This window comes from Anopheles marshallii, chromosome 2 (assembly GCF_943734725.1).
Source record: "Anopheles marshallii chromosome 2, idAnoMarsDA_429_01, whole genome shotgun sequence".
Taxonomy (NCBI): domain Eukaryota; kingdom Metazoa; phylum Arthropoda; class Insecta; order Diptera; family Culicidae; genus Anopheles; species Anopheles marshallii.
In genome coordinates this window covers 39,197,440-39,210,279 of record NC_071326.1, presented here as the reverse complement: position 1 = coordinate 39,210,279, position 12,840 = coordinate 39,197,440, and the positions used below count along the sequence as shown (strand labels likewise).

The 12,840-nt window shown below is 46.0% G+C and overlaps 3 protein-coding genes across 3 annotated transcripts; 2 read left to right on the top strand and 1 right to left on the bottom strand.

Moving 5' to 3' along the window:
- Positions 1-3,360: 3,360 nt before the first annotated feature.
- Positions 3,361-4,582, bottom strand: LOC128717945 (alpha-2-macroglobulin receptor-associated protein). The gene is made up of 2 exons (XM_053811621.1): positions 4,370-4,582; positions 3,361-4,296 (listed from the first exon to the last, which is right to left on the bottom strand). Exons 1-2 carry the CDS (start codon positions 4,580-4,582, stop codon positions 3,361-3,363), a joined length of 1,149 nt encoding a protein of 382 aa, XP_053667596.1.
- A 2,186-nt stretch (positions 4,583-6,768) lies between these two features.
- Positions 6,769-10,506, top strand: LOC128708786 (uncharacterized). The gene is made up of 3 exons (XM_053803765.1): positions 6,769-7,336; positions 7,660-7,846; positions 7,941-10,506. Exons 1-3 carry the CDS (start codon positions 6,769-6,771, stop codon positions 10,504-10,506), a joined length of 3,321 nt encoding a protein of 1,106 aa, XP_053659740.1.
- Positions 10,507-11,029: 523 nt separating this feature from the next.
- LOC128708545 (probable cytochrome P450 9f2) lies at positions 11,030-12,611 on the top strand. The gene is made up of 2 exons (XM_053803523.1): positions 11,030-11,250; positions 11,318-12,611. Exons 1-2 carry the CDS (start codon positions 11,030-11,032, stop codon positions 12,609-12,611), a joined length of 1,515 nt encoding a protein of 504 aa, XP_053659498.1.
- Positions 12,612-12,840: the final 229 nt, after the last annotated feature.

The window sequence follows — 12,840 nt, the reverse complement described above, 5'->3', positions numbered from 1 at the left end:
TGAACAGTTATATCAATAATAACCATAAAAAACAGGCTTTACAAGATCATGTTGAACATGGAGGATTATGCTTTGAAAAGTTTGAATCTAAAAACAGCTATTTCATCATATTTTGTCTATTATCCTATTAATACATGCATCTAAATCATCAAAACCACAGCTTTTTCTGGATAGGGCCGGTGATAGAAATTCGCACTTTTTTTTAAGCCAATACCAATAATCAATGCAGTTTTCACGACAGCTGTTGATAGTAGCTCCCTATTAGAACCTTGAAGGAAACTGTACGAATATCAATGAACAACGCCCAAATATACATGAAGAAAAAATCGCTTTTTTTAACGGCAAATTCCTGTCTCTTCTTAACCTTGGCGACGATGGGCGACAGTGCATTGTCAAGCTGTAGCCTTGATTGGTGTGCTATAAACAAGAAAATCTGCATTTAAAGTTTAACGAAAAATGCTATTCGTGTGGGCTGTGGAAATAAGCAACATCTTTGAAATGTAGGAATGTGATCGGACGGTGATTGTGCATCCTTCCTGTTCTGACCACGTGATCTTCAATTGGGCCTTGAAGATTGGCGGGAAATACAGGAGTTGTCAAAGCGCCATCCGTTGCTGATTTGAATTTCGTATCGCATACGAACAACCGTTATACACATGCCCAAACAAAACCATGTTCCGTTTAGTGCAGGTTACATCCAACACTCACTCAGGCCGTGACACTGACCGTAACTTTCCAGGGATTGTTTTAAAGCATAATTTTAGGTGTTTTATACCAGCATCAACCGATTGTTCCGATGGATGTTTCTACGAGCTGTTAACATTCATGCGAAGCAAATGTTTAATATTTAAAAACTGTAAATGGCAAGCGCAGCACTCGAAGCTTCAATAATGTTTGGTTGTTTTCTGTATTCCTTTAGTTGGGATCCGTGTTTAATTAGGGGTTAGCCGAGGAAATGGTATCACAATGCGTAATGTACCATCCGTTTGTCTGCCCTGAGTTAAATGTTCCCAACGAAAATAAGTTGCTTGAAAATGCACACCCAGTTTAATGTTAGGCAAGTTCATTACAGATGCGATCATGTACAACCGACATCATACACAATACACATTATTCGCCGTTGTTCAATACTGTGAGGACGCAAGTGTATGGCAAGAAGCAGAAGATGGAAAACAGCAAGTGATTGTTGCAACAACGCTTTGCACACACTATATGATATTTAAGAAATACAAGAAATGATCGACGAAAAAGTGTGTTAGAGAGAGTCAAAGAGGTGAAGGTCCGAGATCGATTTCAGGGCAGATATAACGCTCTGGTAGGAGGCGAACAGAACAGCCCGAATACTGCTTGAAAATATACGATACGAAAACCACGAAGAAGCAGAAACATGATAAAAGCATAATAACACAGATGAGTTTTACACGAACTCATCATCGAGAACGAGAGAAAAGAGCACATATTTGCAAAATATGCAAAAAAAAACAGCCACTCGCGTATTGAAAAACATAAATTGTAGATGAAGCAAAACATACTACCAACAGTGGAAAACTTGAGTAAAAGGATGAAAATAAACACAAGTGGACGTACAGAGAGTCAAACCGTTATAGTAATAGAAATTACGCTAACACTAGATGAAAAATGACAAAATGATAACAAAACAAAACCATACGCATACACACAACCTATCCGCGCATGTGTGTGTATGTTTTTGGTGTGTGGCGAACCTGGTAAATACGTTGGTCGTTAAAACGGCGTAAAGGGGAAGATGACGAAAACACATGATGCAAAACAAGCAACACCCTTACAGATTAATGAATTACTGATGGATTATTGAATAATTATTATTATTATATATTATTATTCTATAAATTATATATTATATTTGGAAAGTAACCAATATAAAAACTGAAAACGGAATATTATAAGTAATGAAGCGCAGAAAAAAAACATAACCCGTGAATCTCTCTCTATAATGCGTTGCGCGCGGAGTAGGGAGTTTCAGCAATGCGATGCCCTAGCGAAAATGATGACACTTCTAACATCGTCACCGAATCACCACCGTACCTGTAGAACCTAGAATGAACCAATACCAAGAACGGAACGGAATTAAAATTTCTGAAGTTGTTAATATGTTGAAAACTTGAACGAACGGTAAGACACGAACTTACGTTTACGTCTCACGTTTGAGTATAAGGGGGAAGGAGGTAGTCAGTCCCTAGTACTGAGTATTGAGCGAAAGGAAATTGGAATTGGAATTGAAAAGGATGATCTGATTCGATACAATAATATGGGATCAGATGTCCCTAGGGCCATGTCATACGCCCAACAGGATGCGTTGTTTATCAGTCATATTCCTGAAGCAATGCATATGCATTGTGCTTCAGGGCAGTAGCGAATCAAGCTCCCATCCGGAGGCCTTAAGTGGAATGGTAATTGAGGCCTGTTAGAGTTTGACAGTTGGGGCAGGTTCTTTCGGTTCGTGATTGTTCGTGTTCGATGCCCATGTGGCCGCTTGGTTTGCGTGATATACTTTGTCACAGGACCACTGTTGATCGCTACTAAATGAAGAAGCATTTCCTTTGCACACCAGGATCACTTGGAAAATAATAAAGGGAAGTTGGAACCGGAACGGTTGATCCTGATATCTCTAATAGGTTGACATGGTTCGATCCCAAGTATTAGAGCATTACTCAAACAATTCGTAATCCAGTAATGTTGCCAATGATTCAATGCGAAAAAGGTACAGCTATATTAAATACTAGAATTTCGGATGATCGTGTATGTTCATATTTTACATGCATGATTCTGAGTGGTATCCGAAATGATGAGAAAAAGAGTCGTGGAAACATTTTACTTTGTTCAACGGAGATTTCAATGATTGGAAAGAGAGGAACGAAAGAAACAGAAAGGATTAAAAAAAAAATGTGATAGCATTGTTATCTCATCCTGTCAACAAACATGTCTTACATTTACTAATTAAATAACTTTTTGGAAAATTTTGTGTAGCATAGTTTAGAAATGATTCTAAACTGAGATTACAATTGTTCACATTCAACTATTCTTTTTTAGGATGTGAAAAGGGAATTTTGGTCTCAGTGTAGATTTTTATTATATCTTTCATTTTCTTACAAACTGTATGCTCCACAAAATTAAAATACACTCAATTTTCCATTTAAATTTAAGAGATTGTTTTCCTATTTTTGTTCTTATCCGAGAGAGTTACTTTATCATTAACCGTTTTGGCACTAACAAAACGCGCTTGCTCGGTGTACTATCAATTTTCTATTAAAAAGGATTGTTGAATGGACACACACTACCTTAGATTGAGAGGTCATGATGTGTTACTGCCGCAGCACGTCCTCACAATTCCGAGTGTTTGAATATTCTTCTTTCGACCTCTTCTTGAATTTTCTCCACTTTACGCGTTTGCTTCTTGATGTTGTCTTCCATCTGCTTGTGAGTGTCCGCTTTGGCATCGCTCTGCTTATGCTTCTCCAGGCTAAGCGCATGCTCCGCATGCATGTGGCGCAACTTTAGCAGCCGGCTTTCGTAATGCAACAGTTCCACCTTCAGTGAGGCCAACTCGTCAGCGCTAAAGTCGCTCGCGAGTGCCACACGCCATAAACCCTGCACCTTCGGTTCGACAAAGTCCTGGCTGTTCGGTCCCTTGGAAGCAATCCGATCTAACCGATCGAAGTTGTCCCGTATTTCGCGATGCTTTTCACGCAACTGGTTCGATTTATGTAGATATGCGTGCTGTTTGTTAGCTCCTTGCTGCCCCGATCGATCTCCTTCCTCCGCCCGATCCACCTCATTGTATCGATCGTGTTCGTCCTCGTTGATCGCGTTTGCGAGATGCGTATCGGCATTTCCTCCCTGGTTGTCTGCTTCATCACCGAGTCGCTCCAACAGACTGTAATACACGTCGATCTTAGTCTGGTGATGATCGAACTCTTCACGCAGCGCATCAAGCTCTTCCACTGTGAAACCGGCCGCCTCCGCCTTGTCCCACAGTTTGTTTAACTTCTTGTCCTTGAAGAGGCTCTTGTTTTTGTACGTATCTTTTTTTCCTGTGCCATCGTTGGATTTGTACATTTTGTACTTTTCTGGATCCTGCGTATCGTCGAAATGTTCCAGTAAACCGTAGGTGCTCATGATTCTAACCAGCTTGTTGCGCAGCTCAGCTTCTTTCAACCCATCCTTATCTTTCTCCTTAAGCTGCTTGTACGTAATTTCTTCCTTATCGTGCAGCTTCAGTTCCGTATAGAGTGATTTCAGTTTCGGTTCGGTGAGTCGCTAAAAAAAACGCAAAACATGTTCAGTTTCCCTGACGTGGCGGAAGGGTGTTGCGGATGGGGACAATACTTACATGCTGTGCCTTCGTCCAGACAAGGTTTAGTTTCGCCATGCGGAATGGTCGCTGGATGTTTCGGAAATCCGGCTCGTATATTTCGGAATCCGGCAATGCATTGGCGTGTTTGGAGTACTTGTCGTGGGCCTTCTGCGACTGCACGACAGGACTGCATACTAGAACGGTAAAGACTATCACAGATAATCTTGCAGCAAACAACTTTATCTCCATCCTCTCAAACTTTATTCCTGTGGTCCCCGAGCTGTGGAATTCGAACACGTCTCCCCTGCAAACAGTTCATTAAATTAATGAGGTCTTGTTTTGTTGAACCTGAAAGCGATTTGGAACATTTGCCGTCCGCTGACAGCTGTCAGCCGTGGTGAATATGTACTGCTCGAATGGGTAAAGTGCTGGTAAAAAAAATGTTCACCACTTGCGCACTGCTAGAATAATCAGTGATAAAATTTCTCAAACAGAACAAAACATTTGCAAAGCAATCCAAGCCACCCGCGATAAATGAATCAAATGCAATTGAACCCACATTCCTAATTTTGAAACGGAAGTCTTGATTTGTGTTAACAAGTTTTTTTTTTCTGGAAGTTATCCGATGGATTTGAAGGTGAAACCAAGAATACAGAACCTTAGTATCGATGAAAGCACAATTTCCGCAAAGTTTCCGCTCTCCACTTCTTTAGCTTCCAGCACAATGGCTTGAATTTCCTGAGGATGCAGAGGACGTTGAGGGATCTACAGAACTAACATTAAGTACAGAAGAACTAGAACCGGACGCGTCTAACGAACAACCATATGAAGACGATCGATATGAAACGGACTACGACGTTGCCCTTGCAATGGGTAGCGAGATGTTCGATGATACCGGAATCGTAATGATTGAGTTAGTGGTTCCCGCGCTTCAGCGAAGTCAACTTGATATCGACGAACGACGAAATAGACGTCGACGTTATGGCCAACGGAATAGAAGAATGCAAAGATCACGGCGATCACGGCGATCTCGAAGTCGTCATAGAAGACGTTCCGAGCGCCTTCAAAACAGACCGGACGAACATACCCTGAATGAAGAATCGAGAACCCTCCGGCAGGCTGAGAGAGCGTACAATTGGCAACCTGGTTCCAGAACAATAAGAGATAACGAGGAATCCAACAGACGGTATCCTTCTGCGTAAGGTGTACACCTAAATTCGAGAATGTTGTAAGATAATCTAAATTAACATGCAATGTCACTATATTCAAAAGATACTTAATTTCATATCCGATGAATCAGCCGTGTTGAAGTCTTGGCCTGTCTGCGGAACTTGCTAATGGTTGGAAACCCTCGTCTGCTGGTCTAGCACCCTCGTCTGCCTGTCCGTTGCCAGGCTTTTCTGGCGGATTCTGGCCTCTCTCGATTTATTATTTGAGCCTACCACGTCTCCCTTGTCGATTTTGAACGACTTCGAAAGTACGGTCGCCTATCTGTACTTAAGGGAATTTGTTGAGGGTTATCATCTGCTGCGTACGAGAGCCGTAACCAATGCCGTGTTGTCTATATCTTTTGTGCATGCCAGAATCTGGGTTGAGTTACTGAAGATGGTCTAGAAGAAGAAGTTCCAGAATTTTCCACCTCCACGCCCTCACAGGCGGCTGGCCCTCCCTAGCGTTTGGGATACTATTTACGATGCCTACGGATACATGCCATTTTTTTTAGTAGTTATATGGAATGTTGCAGAACTTTAGAATCTTGACAATACACGTTGTAACAACACGTTTAAGGTTACGCAATCTGCGATGCTGCCTCCCAGTTCGCAAAATGTTACCAAAACTTGTTCCCTCCCTACACTTTGTTTATGTTGTTGAATGAGCCAAATGTGTCCAACTGGCAGAAAAACGGTGGCCAACTTAACAGACCAACACTTTCTTGATGAATCATCGAAACGGGTTTGCCCTTTCGACCCACGAATACTAACCAACAACAGCACCGCTTCCCCCCGGCGGTGTGCTGGTGATGCCGTTAGCTCTAGTAACTTTAGCTGAGACTTGCATTTGTCGCAAGTTATGCTTCGGAGGCAGTTATTTGTATCGCGAGAACTTACCTTTACCGAAAACACTGCCGACAGTGGTGAGGTGTGCGGCAAGAACTGCAAAGCCGTACAAACATAGCGAGCGTAATTTGCGCTTAGTAGTTTACGAAAATTCGCTAAGAACCTTTCGGGCGCGGTGGCACATTTCTGGAGAAATTATCTCCCACCACCATCCCGGGACTGGACTGTGCTGTATCCCGCCAGCGATAAAGCACAAAAGAAGGTATCCGCACGCATTTCAGTGCACAGTTACGGTTGAGTAGTTGGCACGTTCCGGCGCACGGGAACGAACCGATCGAGCGAAGCGTTCTCCACCAAGGGCGAAGATTCCCGCGCGATATGACTTTAGTACAGGCTAAGGTCCAATTGGTCACCCGCCTGTGGCTGGCGGTGGTGATCCTTTCGCTGGTTCCCGGTGTCCGTGGACAATCGGCAAACAATGAAGTGCCGCCCCCAGTGTACGGCAGTGAAACGGTCCGGCAGCTTGCCGCCAGTGTTAATACGAAACGGTTAGCGAACGTGCTGGTGGATGAGTTTATTAGCTTCTACGCCAAACCGCAGGACATTTTCGACGGGCAGGGTAATCCGATCAGTGAAACTAGCTTCCTTATGGCACAAAGTCTCGGCGGTGCGAACCTGAAGGTGATAGCCGACTCGACGCAACTTCATCTGCAAACGCATGATGGCGAGAGTGTGATCGGCAAACCGGACGATATGGAGCTGGTGCAGATCAGTGGCAGTGCATGGCAAGCGTTCTACGAATGGGCACGGCGAGCCAAGCTGGTACCGGTGTTTGTACTAGATTACCCGAACGACGGTGAACGGTGGGACGCTGCGAATGCGCTTCGCATTTTAACCGTCGCCAATACGCTCGGAATCGGCGAATGTCGTTGGCAGTTGGGAAATGGTAAGAATGGTCTTTTTGTAGTGCTTTGGGCTAAAGTAATGTTCAGAAAAGAAGCAGGCATCTGAATATTCAAAGAGGAATCAATCAAATCATGAGTCAACTCTCGAAATATTCATGACTCCCCAAAGATGTTTGAATCGCTAAAGATCCTGTAAGGTTCATGAAATAACCCAAGAACTGCTAGGTTTCGATTAAACAGAACAGTTGTGCTAAATTTTTGTTGAAGCTTGAAGGAGTTTTAAGGATACATTCAGTTCGAGGTCAAATAAGAATCTGAATCAATAGTTCAATTTCATCACACCCAACGTTCACTTTCATTCTAGGACTCGTTAAGGACGCTCCTAAGTATGCGGATGATTTGCGGACGTTCCGCACCATGCTGCAGGCATTCCCGGCGCAACAGTGGACAGTTGTGGCATCAGAATTGCGTCCTCAGTTCGTCCCAATGGAAGAGATTCAATACTTTCACGCGAATGCCGATAGTCTTGTGGAGGCCATCACCATGACGAGGTAAGATTATTGGTATTAGGAACACCTGTTTCTGTTATGCTTTTAAGTAACACACACTCACACCACTTTTTCCGCAAAATGGTTCCCCCGATAGGCCCCAGTGCGATAGTGCGTCATGGAATTACACTTCGCTCCAGAGAGAAATTCATTTGCGCGGACTTTCCAAACAACGACTTCCGATCTGGCTGGATCTTGCCGGGGAACAGCGAACCGAACCTGATACGTCTGCCGTGGCTTGTTGTAAATCGTGCGTCCAGAACGGATTGGATTATGCACGCACACTCGGTGAAGCTGCCCGTGGTGGCATTAGTGCGGTATTTCAGCCTCTTCTACGGTACGACATTCAGCAGTACACCTTCAACTACTTAGTCGGTCTGCTGTATAAGCAAACCGTAGGACATAAGGTCTTTCCGGTCCAGTTCAGCATGGATCCTTCCGGCACGGACACTGACCACATGTCGGTGTACGCTTACTGTACGCGCAATCGCACCGGTTCGCTAACGCTCGTGGTGGTGAACGGTGAGCAGGATGGCGCAACTAATGTCACGATCAAACTGATGACCCGCTCACTGTCATCTCCGGTCGAGCTGTATTTACTGACCGTACAGGATGGGCAACCGATGGTGAATAATCGACCGTTGCAAGTGGGCACGACCCTCGCTCAACCCGAACCAGTACGAGCGGTCACGACGTTAGCGCAGGGTGTTAGCTTCTACGTACCAGCGGAAGCAATACTGTTCGCCGTAGTGCCGGGTGTGCAGATACGCGAATGCCGCAATGATGTGTTACCGCACCGGAAGAAGCTTCCCCGCGAGCTTCAGCACGATCGCACCTCAGCTGATATGCTGCTCGAGCATTTGATCGGTGAGCTGGTGGAAAAGGCATCAACCACAGCTGTCCAGCGCAAAAGACGGTCGCTGCTGATGAGCGATAGACCGGCACGGGCCATCTTCGGTGGTGAGAAGCGAAAACGCTTTCACGGTCGTTACGCTAATGCACCACAAGATGATAGCCTTACGGAAAGCCTCTCGCAGGTTCTCGCGGAAGCGCAACCGACAGTGGAAACGACGGAAAGGACCGCGCGAGGTCCCCGTCAGACGCAAGCCTACAAACGACAGCAGCGCCGCATGCGGAAGAAGGAAAAGCGGTTGGAGAAGCGCAATTTGAAGAAAATGAAGCACCCTCTGCGGGAGGCACGGCGGGAACGATCGAAACGGGGCGATATGATGCTGATGGATCGTCGGTCGGCTTTGAACCATCCGAACCGTCGGCTTCACGATCGTTTGCTGAAGCGCATGTCGGCCAAGTTGGCCAGCCGTAAAACGAAACGATCCTCGCTGGCGGAAGCTGTCAATGAGCCACCGAACTTTGCCGGCAGTGACGAGGAGGATGAGGAACAACAGCGGTCGGACTTTCCGCTTGGTGATGTGCATCTGGTGATCTCGAAGGGAAGCAGCAGCAGTGATGATGAGGTATCGGGCGATAAGTATTCGGAACAGCCAGCGGAACGGTCGGACGAGTACCGTATGCCAAGTTGGGGCGTTTCGCGCCATCGACCAGCAGTTCGTCGAAGAGTCTCGATCAATCAGCGCGATTTTCATCGCTTTGCACCGGCTCGGGAGCGTAGACCGGTCGAGACGAGTGAGGACGAAGATTGTGGACGGCGACGGACGCTCCGTAGGGGACCAAAGATGGAGGAGATGCGTGAAACGAGACGTATCGATCGGTTTATGCCTATCCGGAAAGAACAATCGGAAGAGATGCAACGTTTCGACACACAACCCGTTCAGCAAGAAATCGACAGCAGCGAAGCATTCACGATTGCACAGATGAACCCCGAACGATTGGAATCACAAACGAACGAGCAAATGGCTATGGAGATGGAGGAGAACTCTCCCGAAGACACTGCAACCATTTCCGATGAAACTCCGGAGGAAACGTCTGACCGTACAATGGTAGCTTCGGAGGAGGAAATTCAACTTTTCACACCGGCACCCCGGACTAGTGAGGAGCGTCAGATTATTCCACGGCTTGAACCAACCTGGTCGCTAGAATCAACATCCGCTGAGGTCGCTGAGTTGTTGCCCAATCGATACAAACGCTCTTTCCCTACGGCTGACGCCGAACAACCGCCCTCTATCGAGTCCGAGGAGGTGCAACGGTTGGAGGACTTTTTCCGCACCAATGCGAAGCTGCAGCAAAAGTTTGCCGAAATGTTTGACCTTCTGTTGGAGGCAATTGAGGAACTAGAAGCGGAAGATAACGATGCCCGGGAGGTAAGCGATGATGAGGGTGATGTGCGGCTGGAGGAGAGTGCGAACGCTGAACCGTCGCGTAAACGTACGAAGCGAAACGTTCTACTTCATCCACAGTCCTGGGAATCCCGGGAACGGTCGAACATGATACACCGGTTGCAGCAATCCGATGAATCTTCGTACGAAAATCTTATCCTACCGGAACAGGCACGCATGCCAAGGCAGCAGCAGGAGGAACCCGTCGCTACTGGACAGTCAGCGCACAGAGAGCCACAGCCCGAAAATGATGATGACGATGAGGGAAAGCCTGGTGCTTTTATGCTGCGATCAGTCGTGAACTTTATGCGCAGAGCGTCCAGCGAGTTTCATCAACTGTTTTCCAGTTGGTTTGGAAAGAACGCGTGAAGGCAAGTCTAGTTACTACGTTTTATTTGGTAAGGTCTGTTCCGGTAACTACGTTGCCTAAACGAATATTTGTACGTGTAAAAAAGTTTTTGCTTGTAAGTTAAATAAAGTGACTGTATTTTTCGGTAATTGAATGAACTCCCGAATCGATTTATCTGAAATTAACGAGTCGATATTGGTGGAAACACAATTTTTAACGAGCATTTCAAATATTTTCATGAATTTGTAAAATCGAGCAGTTTCATCGTGCTCGAATCGTGTTGTGTTTGGCAGCACGGCTGCTGTTTTGTGTTTACCATCAAAGCAATGACATTTCGAAGCCGGACATCAGCTGACCGCACAGACCGTTTTCCTACCCAACTTGGCGCGGTGAGTTTCATTTGCAGTACTTCTCTATGAAAATTTACTCCAAAACATAAGATAACGAGGCTTTTCCTTTGAACTGATTCACAGCTCTGGCAGCCACGGTCAGACTCGTCACATTCCATACTGTAACCCGTTCGAAAACGACAACTGCAACACGATGAATCAGGAGGATCTGTACTGGTTCACGTTCATTCTTGTTACACTGCTTGGATTCTTCACGTACAAACTGCTCACACGCCACCGTTCATACTTTCGGATGTTGCGTGTGCCCTTCGAAAAGCCCCATTTTCTGTACGGCAATCTGGACGATGTGCTGAGCGGGAAGCTGACGACGATGGAGAAAATTGAACAGTTCTACCGAAAGTTCTCCAGCCATGGGTAAGCAGTGCGACATCGCGTTGATATCAAAGACCACTTTCACACTGATGGCAATCACGCATTGTAGATTGTTCGGGTTTTTCAACTACATGACACCGGCACTGTACGTACGCGATCCGGCACTGATACGCCAGCTGTTACAGCCCAACATGCATCATTTCGAAAGCCATGGATATTTTTTGGACGAAGAAAAGGATCACTTTCTCGGCAGTCAGCTTCACCTCGTTAAAGGTGCCGATAAGGCCTCGAAGGTGGCCTCATTCGTTACGCCGATTTTCCGCAACCCAAACAGCCTTTCCTCGATGGATCAGACTTCGCAAAAGTGTTGCACGGCGCTGGTTGATTTTATAACGTCACGCGTCGAGCTAGAGCTGGAATTGAAGGCCATTTTCCTAAAGCACACGCTGAACATTTTTGCTGGCATAGCGTTCGGCAAGGAGCTGAACACATTCCAAGACGATACGGATCGATTCTGTACCGTGGCTAGCGGGATGGCATACGGAACCAATCCGACACAGGTGATAAAAACGATGGCATTCTACCTGATGCCTGGACTGATGCGTAGCGCTGGCGTACAGTTTACCGATCGGCAGGACATTGAGTATCTTGTCAAGCAGTATCATAGTGCAGCTTCCACACCCGGCCAAAACTCGATAGCTCGTTCCCTCAGCCAAGTGAATGACAAATCGAAAACTTCTCTCCAGCTAACGGACGAACAGTTGACCGCACAGTGTGCCACCTTCTTTACGAAAGGGTTCGAACCGACGCTCAATTTACTGTCGTTCGCAGCGTACGAGTTGGCCCAAAACATGGACGTGCAGCGAAAGCTTTACGAGGAATTGACTCACCATGGTCTTACAGCAAAGCGCTCCACCGGTGTTCCATCGTACGAGAGTATCCGATCGCTACCCTACCTGGAAGCGATCGTACTAGAAACACTCCGCAAATGGCCACCTCATCCACTGCTGGTTCGAGAGTGTACGAAACCGTTTCTCATTCCTGCCACCGAGAATGGTGATCGTGCTCCGATCCCGTTGAAGGTGGGCGACAAACTGTACCTATCCGTGTGGGCTCTACATCGCGATGAAGACTTCTTTCCACAGCCGGAACAATTCGATCCGGAGCGGTTCGTGGATGCGAATGCCCAACGGGTCAGCACATTCATTCCGTTCGGCATTGGACGGGGATGTGTTGGGCAAGAGTTTGTTAAGCTCGTAGTGAAGGTGACGCTGGTGGCTTTAGTACAACGGTTTAAGCTGCAACCCGGGGAGCGTACGGCGGAACCGGTAAAGCTAATCGAATCAGCTTCCTCACTAGAGGCACGCGATGGCTTTTGGATACGCATGGAACCGCGATTGTAATAACTGGGGATACAGTATTTTCGAGTATTTTTAAAAATTTAGTATATGCCGTACAAAATGTAAACAAAACGAAAAGTTAGATCATTCCTTAACCTTTTTTCTATTTCTTTTCTCCAGACCCTGATGACATACTTACAAGGGATGATTGAACTCGATCGTTCCGGTATTCATGAGCAAATTAATTCGAATAACCTCAAAGAGGTGGTTAAAACTGCTAACAGAACAATTT

Excerpts from the sequence above, each read along its gene's own strand:
- LOC128708786 (XM_053803765.1), top strand. The coding sequence starts at position 6,769 with ATGACTTTAGTACAGGCTAAGGTCCAATTGGTCACCCGCCTGTGGCTG. Across the intron at positions 7,337-7,659 it reads TCGTTGGCAGTTGGGAAATG|GACTCGTTAAGGACGCTCCT; the intron begins GTAAGAATGGTC and ends CTTTCATTCTAG. Across the intron at positions 7,847-7,940 it reads GAGGCCATCACCATGACGAG|GCCCCAGTGCGATAGTGCGT; the intron begins GTAAGATTATTG and ends TTCCCCCGATAG.
- LOC128708545 (XM_053803523.1), top strand. The coding sequence starts at position 11,030 with ATGAATCAGGAGGATCTGTACTGGTTCACGTTCATTCTTGTTACACTG. Across the intron at positions 11,251-11,317 it reads CGAAAGTTCTCCAGCCATGG|ATTGTTCGGGTTTTTCAACT; the intron begins GTAAGCAGTGCG and ends CACGCATTGTAG.
- LOC128717945 (XM_053811621.1), bottom strand. The coding sequence starts at position 4,582 with ATGGAGATAAAGTTGTTTGCTGCAAGATTATCTGTGATAGTCTTTACC. Across the intron at positions 4,297-4,369 it reads TCTGGACGAAGGCACAGCAT|CGACTCACCGAACCGAAACT; the intron begins GTAAGTATTGTC and ends CGTTTTTTTTAG.